The 17,704-nt window shown below is 41.5% G+C and overlaps 8 protein-coding genes across 8 annotated transcripts; all 8 read left to right on the top strand.

Annotated features, from left to right (window-relative positions):
* Positions 1-1,417: 1,417 nt before the first annotated feature.
* TM35_000132670 (3-oxo-5-alpha-steroid 4-dehydrogenase) lies at positions 1,418-2,368 on the top strand (the record flags this gene model as incomplete). The annotated part of the gene is made up of 1 exon (XM_029025483.1): positions 1,418-2,368. One exon carries the CDS (start codon positions 1,418-1,420, stop codon positions 2,366-2,368), a length of 951 nt encoding a protein of 316 aa, XP_028883329.1.
* Positions 2,369-3,314: 946 nt separating this feature from the next.
* On the top strand, positions 3,315-4,247 carry TM35_000132660 (uncharacterized protein; the record flags this gene model as incomplete). The annotated part of the gene is made up of 1 exon (XM_029025482.1): positions 3,315-4,247. The coding sequence occupies one exon, from the start codon at positions 3,315-3,317 to the stop codon at positions 4,245-4,247; it is 933 nt and encodes a 310-aa protein (XP_028883328.1).
* A 340-nt stretch (positions 4,248-4,587) lies between these two features.
* TM35_000132650 (putative ribosomal RNA methyltransferase) lies at positions 4,588-5,340 on the top strand (the record flags this gene model as incomplete). The annotated part of the gene is made up of 1 exon (XM_029025481.1): positions 4,588-5,340. One exon carries the CDS (start codon positions 4,588-4,590, stop codon positions 5,338-5,340), a length of 753 nt encoding a protein of 250 aa, XP_028883327.1.
* A 218-nt stretch (positions 5,341-5,558) lies between these two features.
* On the top strand, positions 5,559-6,332 carry TM35_000132640 (uncharacterized protein; the record flags this gene model as incomplete). Its single annotated transcript, XM_029025480.1, has 1 exon — positions 5,559-6,332. One exon carries the CDS (start codon positions 5,559-5,561, stop codon positions 6,330-6,332), a length of 774 nt encoding a protein of 257 aa, XP_028883326.1.
* Positions 6,333-6,629: 297 nt separating this feature from the next.
* Positions 6,630-8,660, top strand: TM35_000132630 (acetyl-CoA synthetase; the record flags this gene model as incomplete). The annotated part of the gene is made up of 1 exon (XM_029025479.1): positions 6,630-8,660. The coding sequence occupies one exon, from the start codon at positions 6,630-6,632 to the stop codon at positions 8,658-8,660; it is 2,031 nt and encodes a 676-aa protein (XP_028883325.1).
* Positions 8,661-10,148: 1,488 nt separating this feature from the next.
* Positions 10,149-11,369, top strand: TM35_000132620 (uncharacterized protein; the record flags this gene model as incomplete). Its single annotated transcript, XM_029025478.1, has 1 exon — positions 10,149-11,369. One exon carries the CDS (start codon positions 10,149-10,151, stop codon positions 11,367-11,369), a length of 1,221 nt encoding a protein of 406 aa, XP_028883324.1.
* Positions 11,370-11,782: 413 nt separating this feature from the next.
* On the top strand, positions 11,783-14,425 carry TM35_000132610 (5-3 exonuclease XRNC; the record flags this gene model as incomplete). Its single annotated transcript, XM_029025477.1, has 1 exon — positions 11,783-14,425. The coding sequence occupies one exon, from the start codon at positions 11,783-11,785 to the stop codon at positions 14,423-14,425; it is 2,643 nt and encodes an 880-aa protein (XP_028883323.1).
* Positions 14,426-15,198: 773 nt separating this feature from the next.
* On the top strand, positions 15,199-17,703 carry TM35_000132600 (uncharacterized protein; the record flags this gene model as incomplete). The annotated part of the gene is made up of 1 exon (XM_029025476.1): positions 15,199-17,703. A coding segment is annotated over one exon (2,505 nt), but the record flags the coding sequence as incomplete, so codon positions are not given.
* Position 17,704: the final 1 nt, after the last annotated feature.

The following is a 17,704-nucleotide window of genomic DNA, read 5'->3' as shown; positions in this document are numbered from 1 at the left end:
AAAAAAAAAAAAAAAGATGGAGGAAGAAGAGGAAGACAACTCCATGTGCATATAGATAGAGAAAAAGAAAAGAAAAAGAATGAACAAAAAGAAGAAAAAAAAAATAGTAACAAGAACAACAAAATCACATTTTGTGTTCTTTTCACATATTCTGAATTTCATTGGCTTACGCCTATCGTTGTTACTGTCTTTTTTTTCCTCTTCTTATGCTTTCTATTGATTTTCTACTTTTTTCATGTTATTGTTATAATTATTATCACTCCATATTCCAATATCTACTTTGACTGTTGGTCGAAATGTTGTTGTTTTTCCTTTTTTTTGTTGTTGTTTTTACCAATCTTCCCTCGGTTTATTTCTGTAGTAATTCCCTGTATCTATAGACACCTGTATCTCTCTACTTATCTATGTATCTATATCTACAGTTATCTAATAAACTATATATATATATATAGTATACCTAAGGGTATTGGGGTCTATTGTACATGTGTATATACCTTCTGCATATTATTCTCTCTCTTTCTCTCTTTATTTATTTATCTCTCTCTCTTTTCTAATACAATACAATATATATATATATATATATATATATATATATATATATATTGTATTTTATAGTTGCTCTTTGATAAGGGACATTAATACTAGAGCTAAGCGTTCATTCCATTTACCAAACAAACAAACAAACAAGCAAAGAAATAAGTAAACAAAAAGGCCAACAACAATGCCCATGAGAACCCCCGCTTTCACTACCAATCCCAAGCGTATTGCACGGCTGCAGGAGAACTACGATGCCGGTGTGGAGCGTGAAAAGATTCCAGCAGCAGAAAGAGAAAAATTGGATTATTTGGCTTTAAGTGTATCAGACGAAAAACTCCGGTTTCTTTTTCAAAACGCTTCAGAGTCCTACAGTGCTGATGTAAAGAACCGAAAAACTCAAGAGTATCGTGAAGCTCACCAGGAAGTAGGGAGAAAGAAATGGTTTGGTGTATTTTAGTATTTTTTTTTTTTGATGTCTGATGGCGAAAGAAGAAAAGAGAATGAATTTGAATATTGTTAAAATTGCTAAAGGATATATATATATATATATGCATGCTATTTTCTTTTTTTGTGTGTGTGTAATTTGTGTTTGTGTTTGTGTTTGTGTTTCTCGTGGTATAACTCTGTTATTCATACATACATATCTCTTTTTCTCTCTCTCTCTGTGTTTATTTGTATTCAATACACTTAAACCCATTATCCTTTATATATATAATATCTTTGTTTAAAGGAAATTAATCTGAAATATCAAAGCTTTATTACTATATACGCCCCCACAAGAAAGATGTTCTCTTCTTCACGACTATTATTATTATGGTTTGTAGCTATTGGACATCTTCTCACTACCATAGTGTGTATAATACTCCTGGCCAAATATATAATGCCATTAAATAGTCCAACTGTACTTCTCTCTAGTAGTTATTTCCATTTCATAATGGCTTTCTTTACATATATTCTACTGCGGTTTGTTATCATTGCCCCCTTTGGCCGACATGCCCATACCACCACTGTACACATCACACTCCCCGCCTCTCTTGCATGGGCACTGCAGGAATGTCCAACACTCTTGAATGTATTTTATTATATACTGCTGGAGTATCCATCCTATTCACAGCACTGCAGTACTGGAGATTGGATAAGACAAGTAATGTATACACTAAATAATAATAATAATAATAATAATAATAATAATAATAATAATAATAATATATTAATAATGCCCACTATCTATAAAGGTGTAACGACATTGCATGTGGGAATACTTCTCTTTGTATTACATTACATTCATCGTAGTTTATTTTATCCATTATTCGTCCGGCAGTCTACACCTGTTCCTCTGCATATTAACATAAGTGCCACCCTTTATTGTCTTTTTAATGGCCGTCTGCAATTATTGGCAAATGTACGAAATCCTTCCATCTTTTCATCTTCTTTTCACTCTTTTGGGTGGACTTTCTTGTTTCTATTAGGCATTCTCATCTTCTTTGCTGGTATGGCTGTGAATATGTATGCCGATTATTATCTTATTGCTCTTAAGAGACGACCCCCATGCTTTGTGTATAAAATTCCACATGGTGGATTATTTGAATATGTCAGTTGTGTAAACTTTCTTGGTGAGATCGTGGAGTGGTGTGGATATACACTTGTTGTCTGGTCCACTGCAGCCACAGGCAGTAAACCTGAAGCTGGACTCGCAGCTTGTAGTTTTGCAGTCTATGTTGTGGCCAATCTACTCCCACGAGCACAGGCTCATCATGCGTGGTATATCAAACAGTTTGGAAATAGATACAAGAAACTTCAACGAAAGGCATTGATTCCATACGTATGCTAACGACTTCAATTGTAAAAATATAATATCTCAGTAAATATATATATATATATATATATATATAGTATACCTAAGGTTATTGGGGTCTATTGTACATGTGTATATACCTTCTGCATACTATTCTCTCTCTTTCTCTATTTATTTATTTATCTCTCTCTCTTTTCTAATACAATACAATATATATATTGTATTTTATAGTTGCTCTTTGATAAGAGACATTAATACTAGAGCTAAGCGTTCATTCCATTTACCAAACAAACAAACAAGCAAAGAAATAAGTAAACAAAAAGGCCAACAACAATGCCCATGGGAACCCCCGCTTTCACTACCAATCCCAAGCGTATTGCACGGCTGCAGGAGAACTACGATGCCGGTGTGGAGCGTGAAAAGATTCCAGCAGCAGAAAGAGAAAAGTACGATCTTGAATGCCTTCACGTTACACCAGCTCATGTAAATCAGTTGTTTACACTGACCAATGAAATAAGGAAGAAAAAGACTGCCGCAGCTTAACCTTTCGCTTTCTTTCCTTATGAAGATGTATTTTTTTTTTCTTTTTTTTTTTTCGTAAGGCTGAAAATGTTGATTCGTTGTACTGATGGAAAGATTTTTTTATTTGATAGGGTGAATAGGAAATAAATTATCTACATTGCGGTCTACTTAAGGACTGTTTTGTGAAAAGACGGTATTGGTTCTCTTCTTTCCCATGTATGTCTCTTTCTTTCTAGAGACATGCTGTCTGTAAGGAGTAGAGTTTTTGGTTTCTTTTTTTCTGCTCATGTATGAAAGAAGAAGAAGAACAGCAAAGAAACAAAAAGAAAAAGATTATAACTGTGTTAATCTTTTATTATTTTTTTCCTGAATTTTTTTTTATTCCTTTTTAGATACATATAGATATAAATATATAAATATAAATAGATATATAAATAGATATACAAAAAGGGGAATTCCTATGCCTGTGTATGAAAATAGACATCTCCTACGTCTTCTTCTCTCCCCACAGGAGCAGGCACAGCAGTTTGTGGAGTACTGCAGATCTCATCATGTACTCACGCGGGGTTTATGCCGCATTGGCACCACAACACGCGGTGGAATGCGTGGACTCATCGCTAATAAAGATATCCGGAAGGATGAAAATGTTGTCATGCTTTCCGTACGTGCCTGTCTTCACCCAGCCACGGCACTAAAGAATAAAACCTTCTTTTCCATATTTCCCTCAAATGAGGCAAATAAGTATTTTCTTCAACCGAATTTTGTAGAGAATAGTCGTGTAGCCGATCGTTCTATTATTCGTCATAATCAGTTTCTCTTAGCCTCTTATATGACCTATCTTATTTTACGTAATGATATGAATGAAGGAGCCCAGGCACTTAAGTATATAAACTTTATGCCTCGCAGTGAAGGAGATTTTGAACAGTTGATAAGTAATATGAATGGATCACTGGATACCGCAGAGGTTTGCCGTATTGCTCAGTCATCTATTGCCTCTCACTTTGGGGTATCACAGGCGGAGATTAGACCACTTCTTCAATGGTCATTATCCATGATATTTAGTCGTATGGCTCCTATTGATCATCGCTGGACACTTCGGCAGGCATTTAGTGATACTCCATTTGAGAATAGTTTTGACGTTAAGGGACCAAATGATGATAAGAATCTTGTAAAGGAACCTATTGCGTTTTTATGTCCAGTGATTGATATGTGTAATCATAGTGAACATGAGAATGTCGCTTTAATGGTTCCAGAACAAACGCCTACATCACATGAACCTGTGATATGTTTACGTTCACTAAGGGATATTGAAAAAGGTGAGGAACTTACCATGACATATGGAGGATCTCCTACAGAACTGCGGGTCATATGGGGAATGCAGCAAGTGTTTTGAAAAGAGATGATTACATTACATTTTATTTATTTATTATTTTGGATTATTATCGTTTTTTTTTTGGATATGTTGTAGTGCTCAAGAAGGCAGAAAAATAATATAAGTTGGTATTTATCATTGAAAAAAAAAGAAAAGAATATCCATGGATACCATTACTATTACTATTATTCTCAGTTTTGATTATAGTTTCCCTTTACTTTCTTGTTTTTCTTCTTTATTTATTTTTTCTTATTTGATAAGAAACCCTAGTGCGGACTACCCTCCTCAGATCTTCTTGTATGCATTAACTAACTAGGGTTACACTATTACTTTACCTTGCAGAGCTCGCCCGCCTCACCTCATGTATCGTCTTAGCAGACTCAGTCGACATCAAGGAGGACGACAATGGATGCAGAAACAATCTGGAGATCCATTTGTAGCGGAGGCTCGTCGGCGTGGGTATGTGGCTCGCAGTGCTTTTAAACTTATTGACATGGATGATAAGTTCGGTCTCTTCTCCCGTCAACACACACGAGTTGTGGTGGATATTGGTTGTAGTCCCGGAAGTTGGCTGCAAGTAACCCGTGAACGTTGTGGAGATCACTGTGCACTCTTTGGAGTTGATCTTTTACAAGTATCCGCGCGAGTGCCTGGAGCTGTTTGTATTCAAGGCGATTTCACCACAGGAAAGGTCCAGCAAGAATTGCTTACTCGTATGTCTAGTGTAAATGCCAAAGGTATGGTGAATGTGGTCATGTCGGATATGTGCCTTAACCGCGGAACAGGTGGTACAGACGATAGACAGAAACAAATGCAACTGAACATGGAGGCACTTGCCTTTGCCACATCTCAACTAACACACGGTGGTCACTTTCTCTGCAAAGTGCTTGGCTCACCAACGGCGTATGAAGAACTGCGGGAGGAGGCGCAGCGGTGGTTTCTGAAAACGGCTATCTGCAAACCATCATCAAGCCGCCGTGGGAGTGATGAGTCTTTTATGGTGTGTCTTGCGAAAAGAGAAGTTCCGCAGCCACGAAGATGTGGTGAGAGAGAAAACCGTCAGGGTTTTGGACTTGACGACTGGCCCGGATTTATTCGCAGACCAAGGCGGTGAGAAGAGAAGAGAAGAAGGGAGAAGAAGAAGTACCGTTGATGATGATGATGATGATGATGAAGTTAAAGTGTTATAAGGGTGATTTGAACACGAGTGAGTTTTTTTTATTATTATTTGGTTTGTTGATTTATTTTTCGTGTTATTTTTATTTCTTTTTCTCTCTTTGTCTCTGGTAAGAAAGGAAAATAATTAAACAAAAAAAAAGAAGAAGAATCATCATGATTCGGTTATTATTTTGCCTGGTTTTTGCTGTATTCTTCTCTGAAGTTTCACAGGCCTCCACTCCGTACATCTACGATGGTGGGTTTGAATTTCTACGTGTTGGGGAAATGCGCTTTAACGAAACTATGGAATTCCCATCTGATATGTTGACAGAAGTCCGACGACGTTACATTTTGGCCGGTCTGCAGCGAGACCGTCGTTATCTTGTACACCTCTCGTTCTTAGGATCACCGTCAATTGATTATAGGATACACGTTGGCCACCAACACCGATCTCTTGTTGAGATGCATCAAGAGCAGGCAAAAGAGGAAACGGTAGAGACATATCATCCCCAAGGGCAACGAAAACTTGCAGATGTAAATATGCTTCACTTTCGAACACATATTGATGATCTAGGCTTTGATTTTATTGGTGGCGATGGGGCGGTTGACATTGGTGATATGGATATCAAGGAAATAGGCGTTGGTGAGAAAAATAATGATAACGACTATATTCCTCTCCTGGAAATACGTGGTAGACGTAACGCTTTCCCACCTCATCCAGAGATGTGGGAGATATTCTCGTACAATCTACGTATAGACGCTATTGGTAATTTTGAGGGTGTCACTCTTACGGTTATAGCGCACTTCATAATGATAGTGGTGTCTGTCATCAGTTCCACTCTTCTTGTCTCACGCCTGATTACACTTATTGCTGGTGATGCACCAAAGCCCCAAGCACGTCGTGACTTTCTTATATTCTTTTGGAATTTTAAAGAGAAAAGTAAATAAAAAGAGTGGCAACTAAGAATCAGTAAACTCCTTCCAATGCTTTTGTATCTGCAGGCGTGGAAAAAAAAAAAAAATGTGCGGTCCTCCAATAACTCCTCCAAGAAGAGATGTTAAATAAATGGTTTACGGTAAAAACATAAAGTTTACTTCATATCTTTCTCTTTAACTTGTTTTTTTTTTTTTTATGCCTTCTGTTTTATATATATATATATATATATATATCCAGCACAGTGTACAAAAAATATTTAGCATAGGGAGAGTTAAAAACCAAAAAAGAAGACAACTTGAGCGAAAGCAATGGACACAGGTATGGAGGAATGTCGTTATAGGCACGATCATGACGTTGTTAGCCCCTGCAAAGAGAACAGTGCAAGATCTTATGTTGGACCTGATCTTCTTGCCCGTCAGGCTATGTACGAAGAATCTATAAAAGATCCTTCTGCATTTTGGAGCAAAATGGCAGCAGAGAATTTTTACTGGAAGGAGTTATGGCCTTCAGATAAGGATATATTGGAGTACAACTTTGAAAGGAATAAGGGAGAAATATTTGTCAAGTGGTTTGATGGTGCGGTTACAAATGTGTGCTATAACGCACTTGATCGACACTTGCCCCACCACAGAGATCGTGTCTGTTACTACTGGGAGGGGAATACAGAAGAGGAAAGCAGCAAGGTAACGTATGGGGAGATGTACAGAGAGGTGGTGCGGATAGCATCTGTATTAAAGCATCATTATGGCGTCCGTAAAGGTGACAACATTACTCTGTACCTACCAATGATCCCCTTCGCCGCGCAGGTAATGTTGGCAGCAGCACGTATTGGCGCCGTCGTCTCCGTTGTGTTTGCGGGGTTCTCTGCACAGGCACTTGCCTCCCGCATCTTGGACTCGAAAAGCAAACTCCTTGTCACTGCCGATGCCTCATCCCGTGGGGAGAAGCCAATCCCTCTAAAGAAGATTGCGGATGAGGCCCTTGCTGAGTGTGAGAAAAATGGACACAATGTCCAATCTCTTGTTTGGGAACGATACAACCGTGGGAATGTGTCAATGAAGGAGGGTCGTGATGCGTGGTACGCTGATGTGGCTGCGACACTGACGGACGAGCAGTTGTCGAACTGCCCGGTGGAGTGGGTTGGTGCGGAGGACCCGCTCTTCATGCTGTACACCTCCGGCAGCACCGGCAAACCCAAGGCGGTCGTGCACACCACTGCCGGCTACATGGTGTTTGCTGCCACCACCTTCAAGTATTCCTTTGACTACCACGAGGATGATGTGTACTTCTGCACGGCGGACATTGGCTGGATCACCGGCCACTCCTACCTGGTGTATGGCCCCATGTTGAATGCCGCCACCTCCATACTGTATGAGGGGATCCCGACCTACCCCACGCCCTCCCGCTGGTGGGAGCTGGTGGACAAGTACGGCGTGACGATCTTCTACACCGCCCCCACGGCGATCCGCTCGCTGATGAAGTACGGCGATGGGCCTGTGCTGCGCACCTCCCGCCGTACACTGCGCGTGCTTGGCTCCGTTGGCGAGCCGATCAACGTGGAGGCGTGGCACTGGTACCACGGCGTGGTGGGCGGCGGCCACGCGGACGTGGTGGACACGTGGTGGCAGACGGAGACGGGCGGGCATCTCATCACGCCGCTGCCGGGCTGCACGCCGCTCAAGCCGGGGAGCGCGTCGCTGCCGTTCTTCGGCGTGGCGCCGCTGCTGCTGGACGCGGAGTCCCACGCGGTGCTGTCGGGCGCGGCCGAAGGGCTCCTCGCCGTGGGCCGCCCGTGGCCGGGGCAGGCCCGCACCATCTTTGGCGACCACGGCCGCTACGAGCAGGTCTACTTCCCCTTCAGCGGCTGCTATCTCACGGGCGACGCCGCCCGCCGGGACGCGGACGGCTACTACTGGATCACAGGACGCGTGGACGACGTCCTCAACGTCAGCGGGCACCGCATCGGCACAAGTGAAGTGGAGGATGCCGTCAACACACATCCCGACGTTGTAGAGAGCGCCGTCGTTGGTGTCCCACACGATGTGAAGGGAGAAGGTATTTACGTCTTTGTCACATTCCACGAGCACGTCAAAGTAGATAAGGCGTTGCTGGAAGCCGTACGGGTCACGGTCCGCACTGTTATTGGACCACTCGCCACACCGGATCACATCCACCCCGCTCAGGGAGGACTGCCAAAGACGCGATCGGGAAAAATTGTTCGCCGTATTCTACGCAAAATTGCCGCGGGCATCTTCGACGAACTTGGTGATGTTACGACACTCGCCGATCAAGCAGTCGTAAGCAAACTCATTGAAACGAAGAAGTCTGATATCCTGTAATGGGTGGAGAGAGGACTATGGTGTGGGGTGAGGAGTCCATAAAGTAGAGAGAAAGGGTAAATAGATGGAGAAAAATAAAGGGGGGAAACTATACTCTTCTCACTTGATTTTTATCATTGTGCCATGCGATTATTATGTGCGTTGCATCATTTTTTGTGATGTGTGCATGTTTTTTTTTCTCTGCCTTTTTTTTTTTCTTTTTCTCCTGACCCCTCACTGGAACTCCTCGTTGGGTTCAGATCGTTCTGTTTTTTTTAAATCTATAATGATATTGCGTATATGTGTGTGAATTTTTCTCTCTTTTCTTTATTATTTATATATGCGCGTTTATTTTCTTTTTTTTTGCGTTTTTTTTTTTTTTTTCAGTTTTACTGTGATCGTGAGAGGGGAAAAGATTTTTGATATCTTCTCATATATTACCTCTCTTATGCTAACGTCTCCTCCCTACCTATTTTCGTTGTCTTCTCGTGTATTACCTCTCTTCTGATAACACCTCCCTCGTACACGTATCTGCCAAAAGCGCATATGAATGCGCTTACATATATACACACACACACGCATACGTATAAGAAATCCTTGAGAGTGCTGTGAATTACTGAAAGCGATTATCACGTTTTTCTACCCATTGTAATCGATGGTTATAATAATAATATTAATAAAAACAATGTCTTGTAGTTCTTCTGTATTTTTTTTCTTTAAAGATAGGAGAGTTAAATACCGAAATGAGGGGAGAAAGCAGTAGACAAAGTGGAAGGAAAGATGGAACACGTTTCCTTATTTTCAAACACAGTCTGGAAAATGAATAGCGATAGATACCTCTAGGATAAAAGGAAAAAAGGAAGAAGAGGGAAGAAATAAAGAAAAAAAAAAACAATACGATAGTTAAAGGGGGAAAAGAAATGTTGGACATAGATGGGTAAGAAAAAAAAAAGGTGGTGGGGGAAAAATGAATGGGGTAAATGTGTTTTGTGATTTTAAATCGCACAATTACGTTTGTACTGAAGTATTCCCTTACGGTTTGTTTATTTGAGGATTCTCAAACCATATATTTCTCTTCTTCTTTTCCCTTTTTTTTTTCGTGTTTTTTTGATGATAATGTGGTGGCGTTTGTTCTATTGTTATCAATGGTCAAACATGTCGTAGAGAGATGAGCGCCATTTTATCGTAACACTCAAATCAACGAGGGATAATTGGATCAGACTATGTTCCTATTTTTCTTTTTCTTTTTCTTTCTTTTTCTTTCTCTCTCTGTGTATGAAGGTACAAGAGAAAAAGAACTTGATTCTATCCGAACTTGTTAATGCCGTTTTTGGCTTATTCCCTAACTCTCTCTCCCTTTATTATCATGAAGATATGTGAACGTTCACCTGTAGTTCTCTTTTTTTTTATTTTCTTTTCGGTTCTTTCTTCTCCTTTCGGTAGTTAGTGAGGGTTGGTGTACTCAGGGATAAATCGTGGAAGAAAGGAAGAAAAAAAAGAAAAGAAAGAATGAGTAGCGCTGCGTTTAGTGGGGCACGAGTAAAGTCTAAATCAGTTCTCTTTCAAGAGGCGGCTTCTTTGTTGCCAGAGGGAAATACTATAGATGAAGATGAGGTGATTCGTCTTGCGCAGAGATATTATATTTCTCCTGCCGTTGTAAAAGAAGCCAAAACTGTTTTTGATCGTTACTATGCACTAGAATTAAAACTGCAAATGGAACGTGGACGTATGATGATGATAGCCCGCTCATCCGGGAAGTCTAGAACGTTAATGGATCCTTCTATACTTGAGGGATTAGGGGTGGGAAGTAGGACCAGTGGCTCTCCTGATACTCTGAATACTGAGGATAAATTAATAGCTTCAGAGAAAGTCTCTCAAGCACCTGTAGATAATACAGGGAGTCCCATAAACGTAAATCTCTCCAGTTCAATAGTTAATAAAAGTCCCGTTATTGGTGATGAGGAAAAGCCATCAACAACGACAACAACAGCAACAGCATCACCATCATCACCACCAGAACAACTACAACAACAAGGAAAAGAAAAAGAACAGGATGAAGAAGAAAAAAAGGATGTAAGACTGGGAATAGAGGGTTTACAACAATTTTTTCTCGATTTAGGTATGGCCATTTCCTCACTTGAAGTAGCTGACCTAGTACACACACTGAATGATGATCCAATAGATTTTGTTATGCAGCAACGTAATATTGAGGCAGCGGCTGCAGCTCAAGCAGCTGCAGAAACGGCCCAGATGAATTCAAGTGCAGGAAAGAAAGGGAAGTCGTCCCCTCGTTCGGCAACTAGCAAGAAAAAAGGAAAAGTCGATGGGGAGGAAGGCAATCCTAATGATTTACCAGAGGATCCTGATAAAAAGCTTAGACCGTCCCTTTTGCATAAGAAGTCATTAAGAGATGGTGTTTCTTTCTCACTTTTCCTTTTTATCTTATCTAACATGTTACTAGAGGAGGAAGACAATCCAACAGCAAAAGACTCTGAGGTCTCTGAACTCTTCCATACATTGGATGTAGATAAGGATGACACCATTTCGTTAAAGGATGTTCAGGCGACAGTTGAACGTTTGGTAAATGAAGGTGTTTTGGCGAATGACTCTGATATTTACCGCTTATGTAATATGACAAGTGTTGAGCTTGAAATGGCACTTATGGAGTGTGATGTGAATGATGACGGTTACGTTACAGTGGAAGATTTGTGTAATATTTTACGTTCGTAAAGTATAAACATATGAGTGTGTTGTATATATATATGCAGCAGCTTTTTTTTTCTCTGTGTGTTCTCTTTTTCTACTGACGTATGATTTCGCTGTAGTAAAAAAAAAAAAAAGGATGAGTGGAAAGGTGTTTAAATGTACAGACGTCTGAAAAGATAAGGTATGCCATGTGTATCTTAAATTCCTTTTTTTTTCCCCCTCTTATGTTCAACTGGGTGAAACAGGAGTTGGGGTTGGGGGCTATATATCTCAGCTTAGTTTACAGTATTTTCTAGGATCTTTTTTTTTTTTATGTTTCCTTGTCTTTCTTTACTTCTTTGCTTTTTTTTTTTTCTTTGTCTTCCTCCTTGTATGTATCTGTGAAATTAAATGATTAGAAGAGAATTAGAGTAGTTTACGAGTACAGAAGAAATAAAATGGGAGTTCCACTGCTTCTTACCTGGCTCAAACGGCGTTTCTCCTCATGTTTTTTACCCAGTAACTGCAATCTAGAAACAGACTGTCTATATATAGATGTGAATGGATTGGTATATCAGTCCGCTGCCCTTGTGGCTGCTAATGAGGCGGCAGGAGTAGATATGGATGCGGCTATTTTGCGTAAACTCTTCGATCTCCTTGATGACATTGTGTTGCGACTCGTACGTCCACGATCTCTGGTTTATTTAGCCGTGGATGGCATTTCTCCTATGGGGAAATTAGCACAGCAACGATCCAGGCGTCGTCGTCGTCGTACTAATAATAATAATAACAATTATAATAATAATAATTATTATAACAATAATAATAACGGTGGTGGTAGATCTGTGGAGTGGGATAGTAATAGTATCAGTGTTGGGACACCGTTTATGTCTCGCTTAACAGATGCACTTCACTTTTACTGTGCCAGTCGTGCAGAGCGGATTAATAGTGAGCGAATGCGTGAATATCAGCGAAATACGACAGAAAAAAGTGATACCTCAACAGATGAGACTTCTGTATCGCCTATTTCTTTTCTCGTAGATGATGTCTGGAGACCTGGTGAGGGAGAAAATAAAATTGCGGATGCCATTCGTCGATTTCGCTCTCAACCAAATTATAATCCAAATACTTCTCATGTTATTTGTAGTTCCGATACAGATGTGACTGTATGTTCTTTGATTCTTCATGAACCACGTATACACGTTCTACGTTATGAATATCCTGTAAATAATGATAAAAAATCTGATTCTGGAAATAGTTGGAAAAATCAAACAGGTGATGCTTGGTCTTGTACTTTTTTCAGTATTCACTTTTTCCGTGAAGAGTTACGCAGAAGACTTCGATTACAGTACAGTACTGATACAAGCTCTACCACTGAAATAGAGAAGAAAAGCCGACAATTTGAAAGAGCCCTTCATGATGTTGTATTTGTACTTCTTTTATTTGGAAATGATTTCCTTCCTTCACTTGGTTGTCGTATAGAAGGAGGATTTCTTGATGGTTTATTAGAACTTCTTGCCACTGATTTTATTTCTCGTGATCGTTCCATCATTGATCCATTAACCAATACCATTCAGTTTGATGCCGCACGGTATGCATTAGATTCTCTTGCTGAGATGCGGGATGAACGGCATGGGGGTGATGGGACTCTTTCTATTAACAACGGCACTGAAGGAGGCACCGGCTGGGGATTTGAAGATGCGGAATTTCAACAACGCAAGCAGGCGGAAGAGAAGGAACAGGCCCCTCGCTGTTATGCCTATTGGACAATGCTCCAATGGTCCCTGCAGAACAGTGCGGGTGTGGTGGAGCATTGGGGTTGTTACTATCCATATAGTACTGCCCCACCACTGCATCTACTTCGCAAATACTGTGGGGTCCTATCGTATGATGCGTTAATGCAATTGGCAGAGAAACGCAGTCGTGCGGATAAATCTGGGAGTGAAGTATCTTTAACAACAGAGTCCACATCTGCCATGCGAGGAAGTGCTGGACCAACAGATGTACTTGTGCAACTACTTGTATTACTCCCAGCACGAAGTGTTTCACTGTTTCCATCGGCAATACGTAATGCGTATGCTGAAATTGAACACTTAGTACTTGCCCCAGTGGAACGTCTGGACTTTGCTGCTATTGAAGCCTGGTGTGAAAAGAAACGACAATTGTTTACAGAAGAGGAAAGAACAAGATTTCGTTCCTATGCATTATGTGCTGGATCCACTGTACTGGCAGGAGAGAAAGAAGGTGAACCTATTAGAGGGAATGAAATGATATTTCTTGCAGATTGGAATGCAGAGGAATTTGCAGAGGAACTTAAACGTATGAAAACGGCAAAACAAATAGAAACAACAACCAATCCTGTAAACCGTGGTCTGACATCCATGACAAATAGTTCTTTGGGTTCCTTTACATCCTCTTTTTTCAGTTCACGACCAACACGCAAGACTTCAGCAGCAGCAGCAGCTCTGATTACCACCACTTCAAATGAAAGCAGTGATCTGAATAATTGCAACAACAATACTACTACTACTACTAATACTGATACAGTTCACAAAGGGAGCGAAAATACTGCAGAACAAGCTGTATTCAACAAGCAAGAAGTAGAGTATGAATCTTCCAATAAAATTGAATTGGTTCAAAGGAGTTCTTTTACTGTTTTTGCCGTATCTACTAATGTGTTAGTTGATACTTCTATGATTAAAGGTGTTGGTTATATTACGGGTGATACCTTTGTGTGTGGACAATTCACCAACCCTCATTTATCACGTCATTCACAGACAATGCTCCCTCGCCTGCAATGGCGTATTGCCTCAAAACCGCTTCTGACTCAATCAAAGTTTGTACCAGATCTTCTCTCAGGGTATAATGCCCCACCGCTCCCTTCTTTATCTAAAAATAATGAGAAACCTGGAATGAAACGTGATGCGTCTATACTTGATAGAACAGATAATAGTGATAGTGATGACAGTAGTAGCAAAAGCAATGAGGATAAGAAGAAGTCTCTCTCTGATCATGTTTTGACTGAGATTGAGAAGAAGAAGGAAGCTGTCTGGCGTCGTCTAGAAGCCTTGCAGTCACGTTCAGAAGGAACAGGTAATTAGTTTTAACTAAAGAAATGAATACCAGCAGAAGAAAAGAAAATATATATATAAGAAGAAGAAATAGTGACTTACGAAACGCTAAAATAAAGGGTTTCAGGATGTTTACCATGGCATTATTTGCTAATGATGCAGTGGAGGAAACCCTTTTCTGCTTTTTTTTTTTTTTTTTACATATACGTAAATGTTGAGGATACATATATATAAACACACAGAAACACACTTGTCAATGTTACAGTATTGGTTGGTTTTGCTTTGAAATCATTATTTCTTTTTTTTTATTTTATCCTTTTTTTTTCTTTTCTGCTTCTCTTGATTCCTTTTTTTTTTCTTATTATTTGCGGCTATTATCTAGCGTCCGGATAGTGATACAGTCCTATTAAAAGGACTCACCATTTGAGCCATTTTTTAAAAATAGAATCTTTCTGCAATAGTAACGAAAGGTTCTCGTTTTCCGCACACAAATCTTTTATTATTACTATTATTAGTATTGACAGTGGTAGTAGTAGTATTAGTAGTAGTAGTAGCATCAAGGACTCGTGTGTAGTATTTTCTGCGGTTTTGCGCATCTGAGTGCCTTTTTTTTTTATCTGGTAAATTAACAAATAGAACGTAGTAGAGGGGGAAAAAAAAAAAATTAAAAAAAAAAAAAGTAATATTCTCTCTCTTTCTCTGAGCTCGTGTGATAGTAACAAAGAATATATATATATATATATATATATATATATATATATATATTTGCTTTCTTTTTCTTTTTTAGGTGTTGCTTCCCCGATATGACGTTGTACAACATCACCATTCATCCTTTGCGGCTGAATGCTTACTTTTGCCGGCTGGGATGTGTGTACGTCATCCTTGTCACGCGTAAAGGCGTAGAGGTGGTGTCAAGCCCTGGAGTCTGCGCCGTTCCCGGCGAAGTGGAGTTCAGCACACCAGCCGAACTGGATCGCACGCAAAGCTTTCAAGTTACTTTCAACTCACCAAAGGACCGTCGTGTAGTGAACTTTGGTGTGTACGATATCACCAATCGCAAGCACAGTGCCAAACTCACCGGTTTTGAAATTCCGCTGGCGGGGATGTGCAGTGTGCTTGCAGGGGAATCCATGTGTGAAAAGAAGGCTGTCTCGTTCAGAATTGCTGGCAGACCCGGTCGTTTGGATGTTATCTTTCGCATGCATCCAGTGGCAACGCCTCCTCCACCGTTAAGAACAAGTATATCCGCATCATCAGCAGCAGCGGCAGCAGCAGCAGCAGCAGGAGGAAGTGGAAGTGGAAGTGGAAATGCAAAAAGTGCGGATGGATCACATGCTGGTCGTCTTCCCGTCGGTGTGGTGGAGTCCCTCACGAAGGCTGGTATGCTCTCCAGCGAAGTGGAGGTAGTTGAGATGGATAGCGACATTGCACAGGAGATTGCCGCACGTGTGGCACTTCTCTTTCCTAATGAGGAAGATTTACGGGAACGTGTGCAGGTGCTGGAGAGGGAATTGGCACGATTGGAGTATGATGCAGAGTACGCCGCAAAGGATAAGGTAGCTACGGGTTCAGCAGCTGCAAATGCACTTCGAGAAGAAACTCAATATTGGCAAAAAATGGTGGATGAAATTAATGCCAAGTCTGCCCATGAAGCAGGTATTGCTCCTAATATACCGGCAGCACCTAAACATTCCCCCAGGCAACAATCTGCTTTAATAGCAGAGATGGAAGATCAGCTATCTGCAGCTCAAGAAAAGTTACGTAAACTGGAGTCACTGCAAAGCCACCGGGATGTATCTAGTGAGGTTATTCCCATTCTTGATGAGATTGAACACATTGAAGCCGTTCTGGTGGAGCTTAGGCGAGATCAGGATCAGACAAAGGCACCACTCGTCACGGAAGAAAAAACTGCCTATGTGGATCAGTGGGATCGGCTGGCGGAGGAACTGTATGACAGGGAATCTATGGTGGAGCAACTCCAACGCACTATTCTCGCCCTTAACCGTTTACAGTTTGAGCCGTATCCCGCCGGTATTGAGGCGGGATTTGCGGAAGAGGCACCGAAGGAACTTCCATTCGTACGCGATAATAAACGACGATTATCCAATCTCCCAGCAGCAACCACAGGTGGTACTGTAACCGCCACAGCCCCAACAACAACAGCCCGTGCACAAGTAGGTGGTACTACTAAAACCGCAAATCTCTTGGATGATCTCTTTGGTGCTACTCCACCACCAGCCTCCCCAGAGGCAGAAGCGTCACCACATGCAACAGCAACAAACAATGCACCTTCCAATGTGCAGACGACAGACGACATGCTACCAGGTTTTATACCTCCACCGGCCGCTTCTGTCGTTCCTGTATGGGCACAACAACAACAACCACAATCCCCGCATGTAGTGCCTTCTCAGACATCAACACCAGTGCCACCAACAGCAACGGGAACAATTCCGAATGTGGATGTGAAAGATAGTGGTCAAAATAATGTATTGCAAAATCAGGAGAAGTCTACAGAACACCCTCAAACAAGTGCTGAGATAGCATCATCGCAGGGAGCAGATAACTTAACTGGTACCCATAACTCTGCTGCGTCTGTGCCTCCAGACCCACCAGTAACCCCATCATCAACTATATCACCTGAGTACCGGACTTTTCCACCGACTTCACCCCCAGCTGGGCAAGAGACATCCTCCTTACAAACCGTACAGCAACCGCAACAAGAACAAAAAGAAAAACAAGAACAGGAACAGAAACAAGAACCTGTTGCGCAACCCCCGCAGCCTCATAACGAATCAGCCGGGTCTCCACCATCGCAACAACAACAACAACAACAACACACGCTATCCCCATATGGTTCACCAACCGCTCCAACGCCACAAATGGGAACTCAGCCAGCTCAGCCTCAGTATGGATCAGCCGTGGCTCCACAACAACAACAACAACAACAACAACAGCATATGCAACCCCAATATGGTTCACCGGCCGCTTCAGCGCTGCAAACGGGAACTCAGCCAGCTCAGCCTCAGTATGGATCAGCCGTGGCTCCACAACAACAGCATATGCAACCCCAATATGGTTCACCAACTGCTCCAACGCCACAAATGGGAACTCAGCCAGCTCAGCCTCAGTATGGATCAGCCGTGGCTCAACAACAACAACAACAACAGCATATGCAACCCCAATATGGTTCACCGGCCGCTTCAGCGCTGCAAACGGGAACTCAGCCAGCTCAGCCTCAGTATGGATCAGCCGTGGCTCCACAACAACAGCATATGCAACCCCAATATGGTTCACCGGCCGCTTCAGCGC

The sequence above is a fragment of the Trypanosoma theileri genome, assembly GCF_002087225.1.
Source record: "Trypanosoma theileri isolate Edinburgh chromosome Unknown TM35_Tth_13_V1, whole genome shotgun sequence".
Lineage (NCBI taxonomy): Eukaryota > Euglenozoa > Kinetoplastea > Trypanosomatida > Trypanosomatidae > Trypanosoma > Trypanosoma theileri.
Note: the sequence above shows the minus strand (reverse complement) of the source record. Positions and strands in the feature narration are given on the sequence as shown.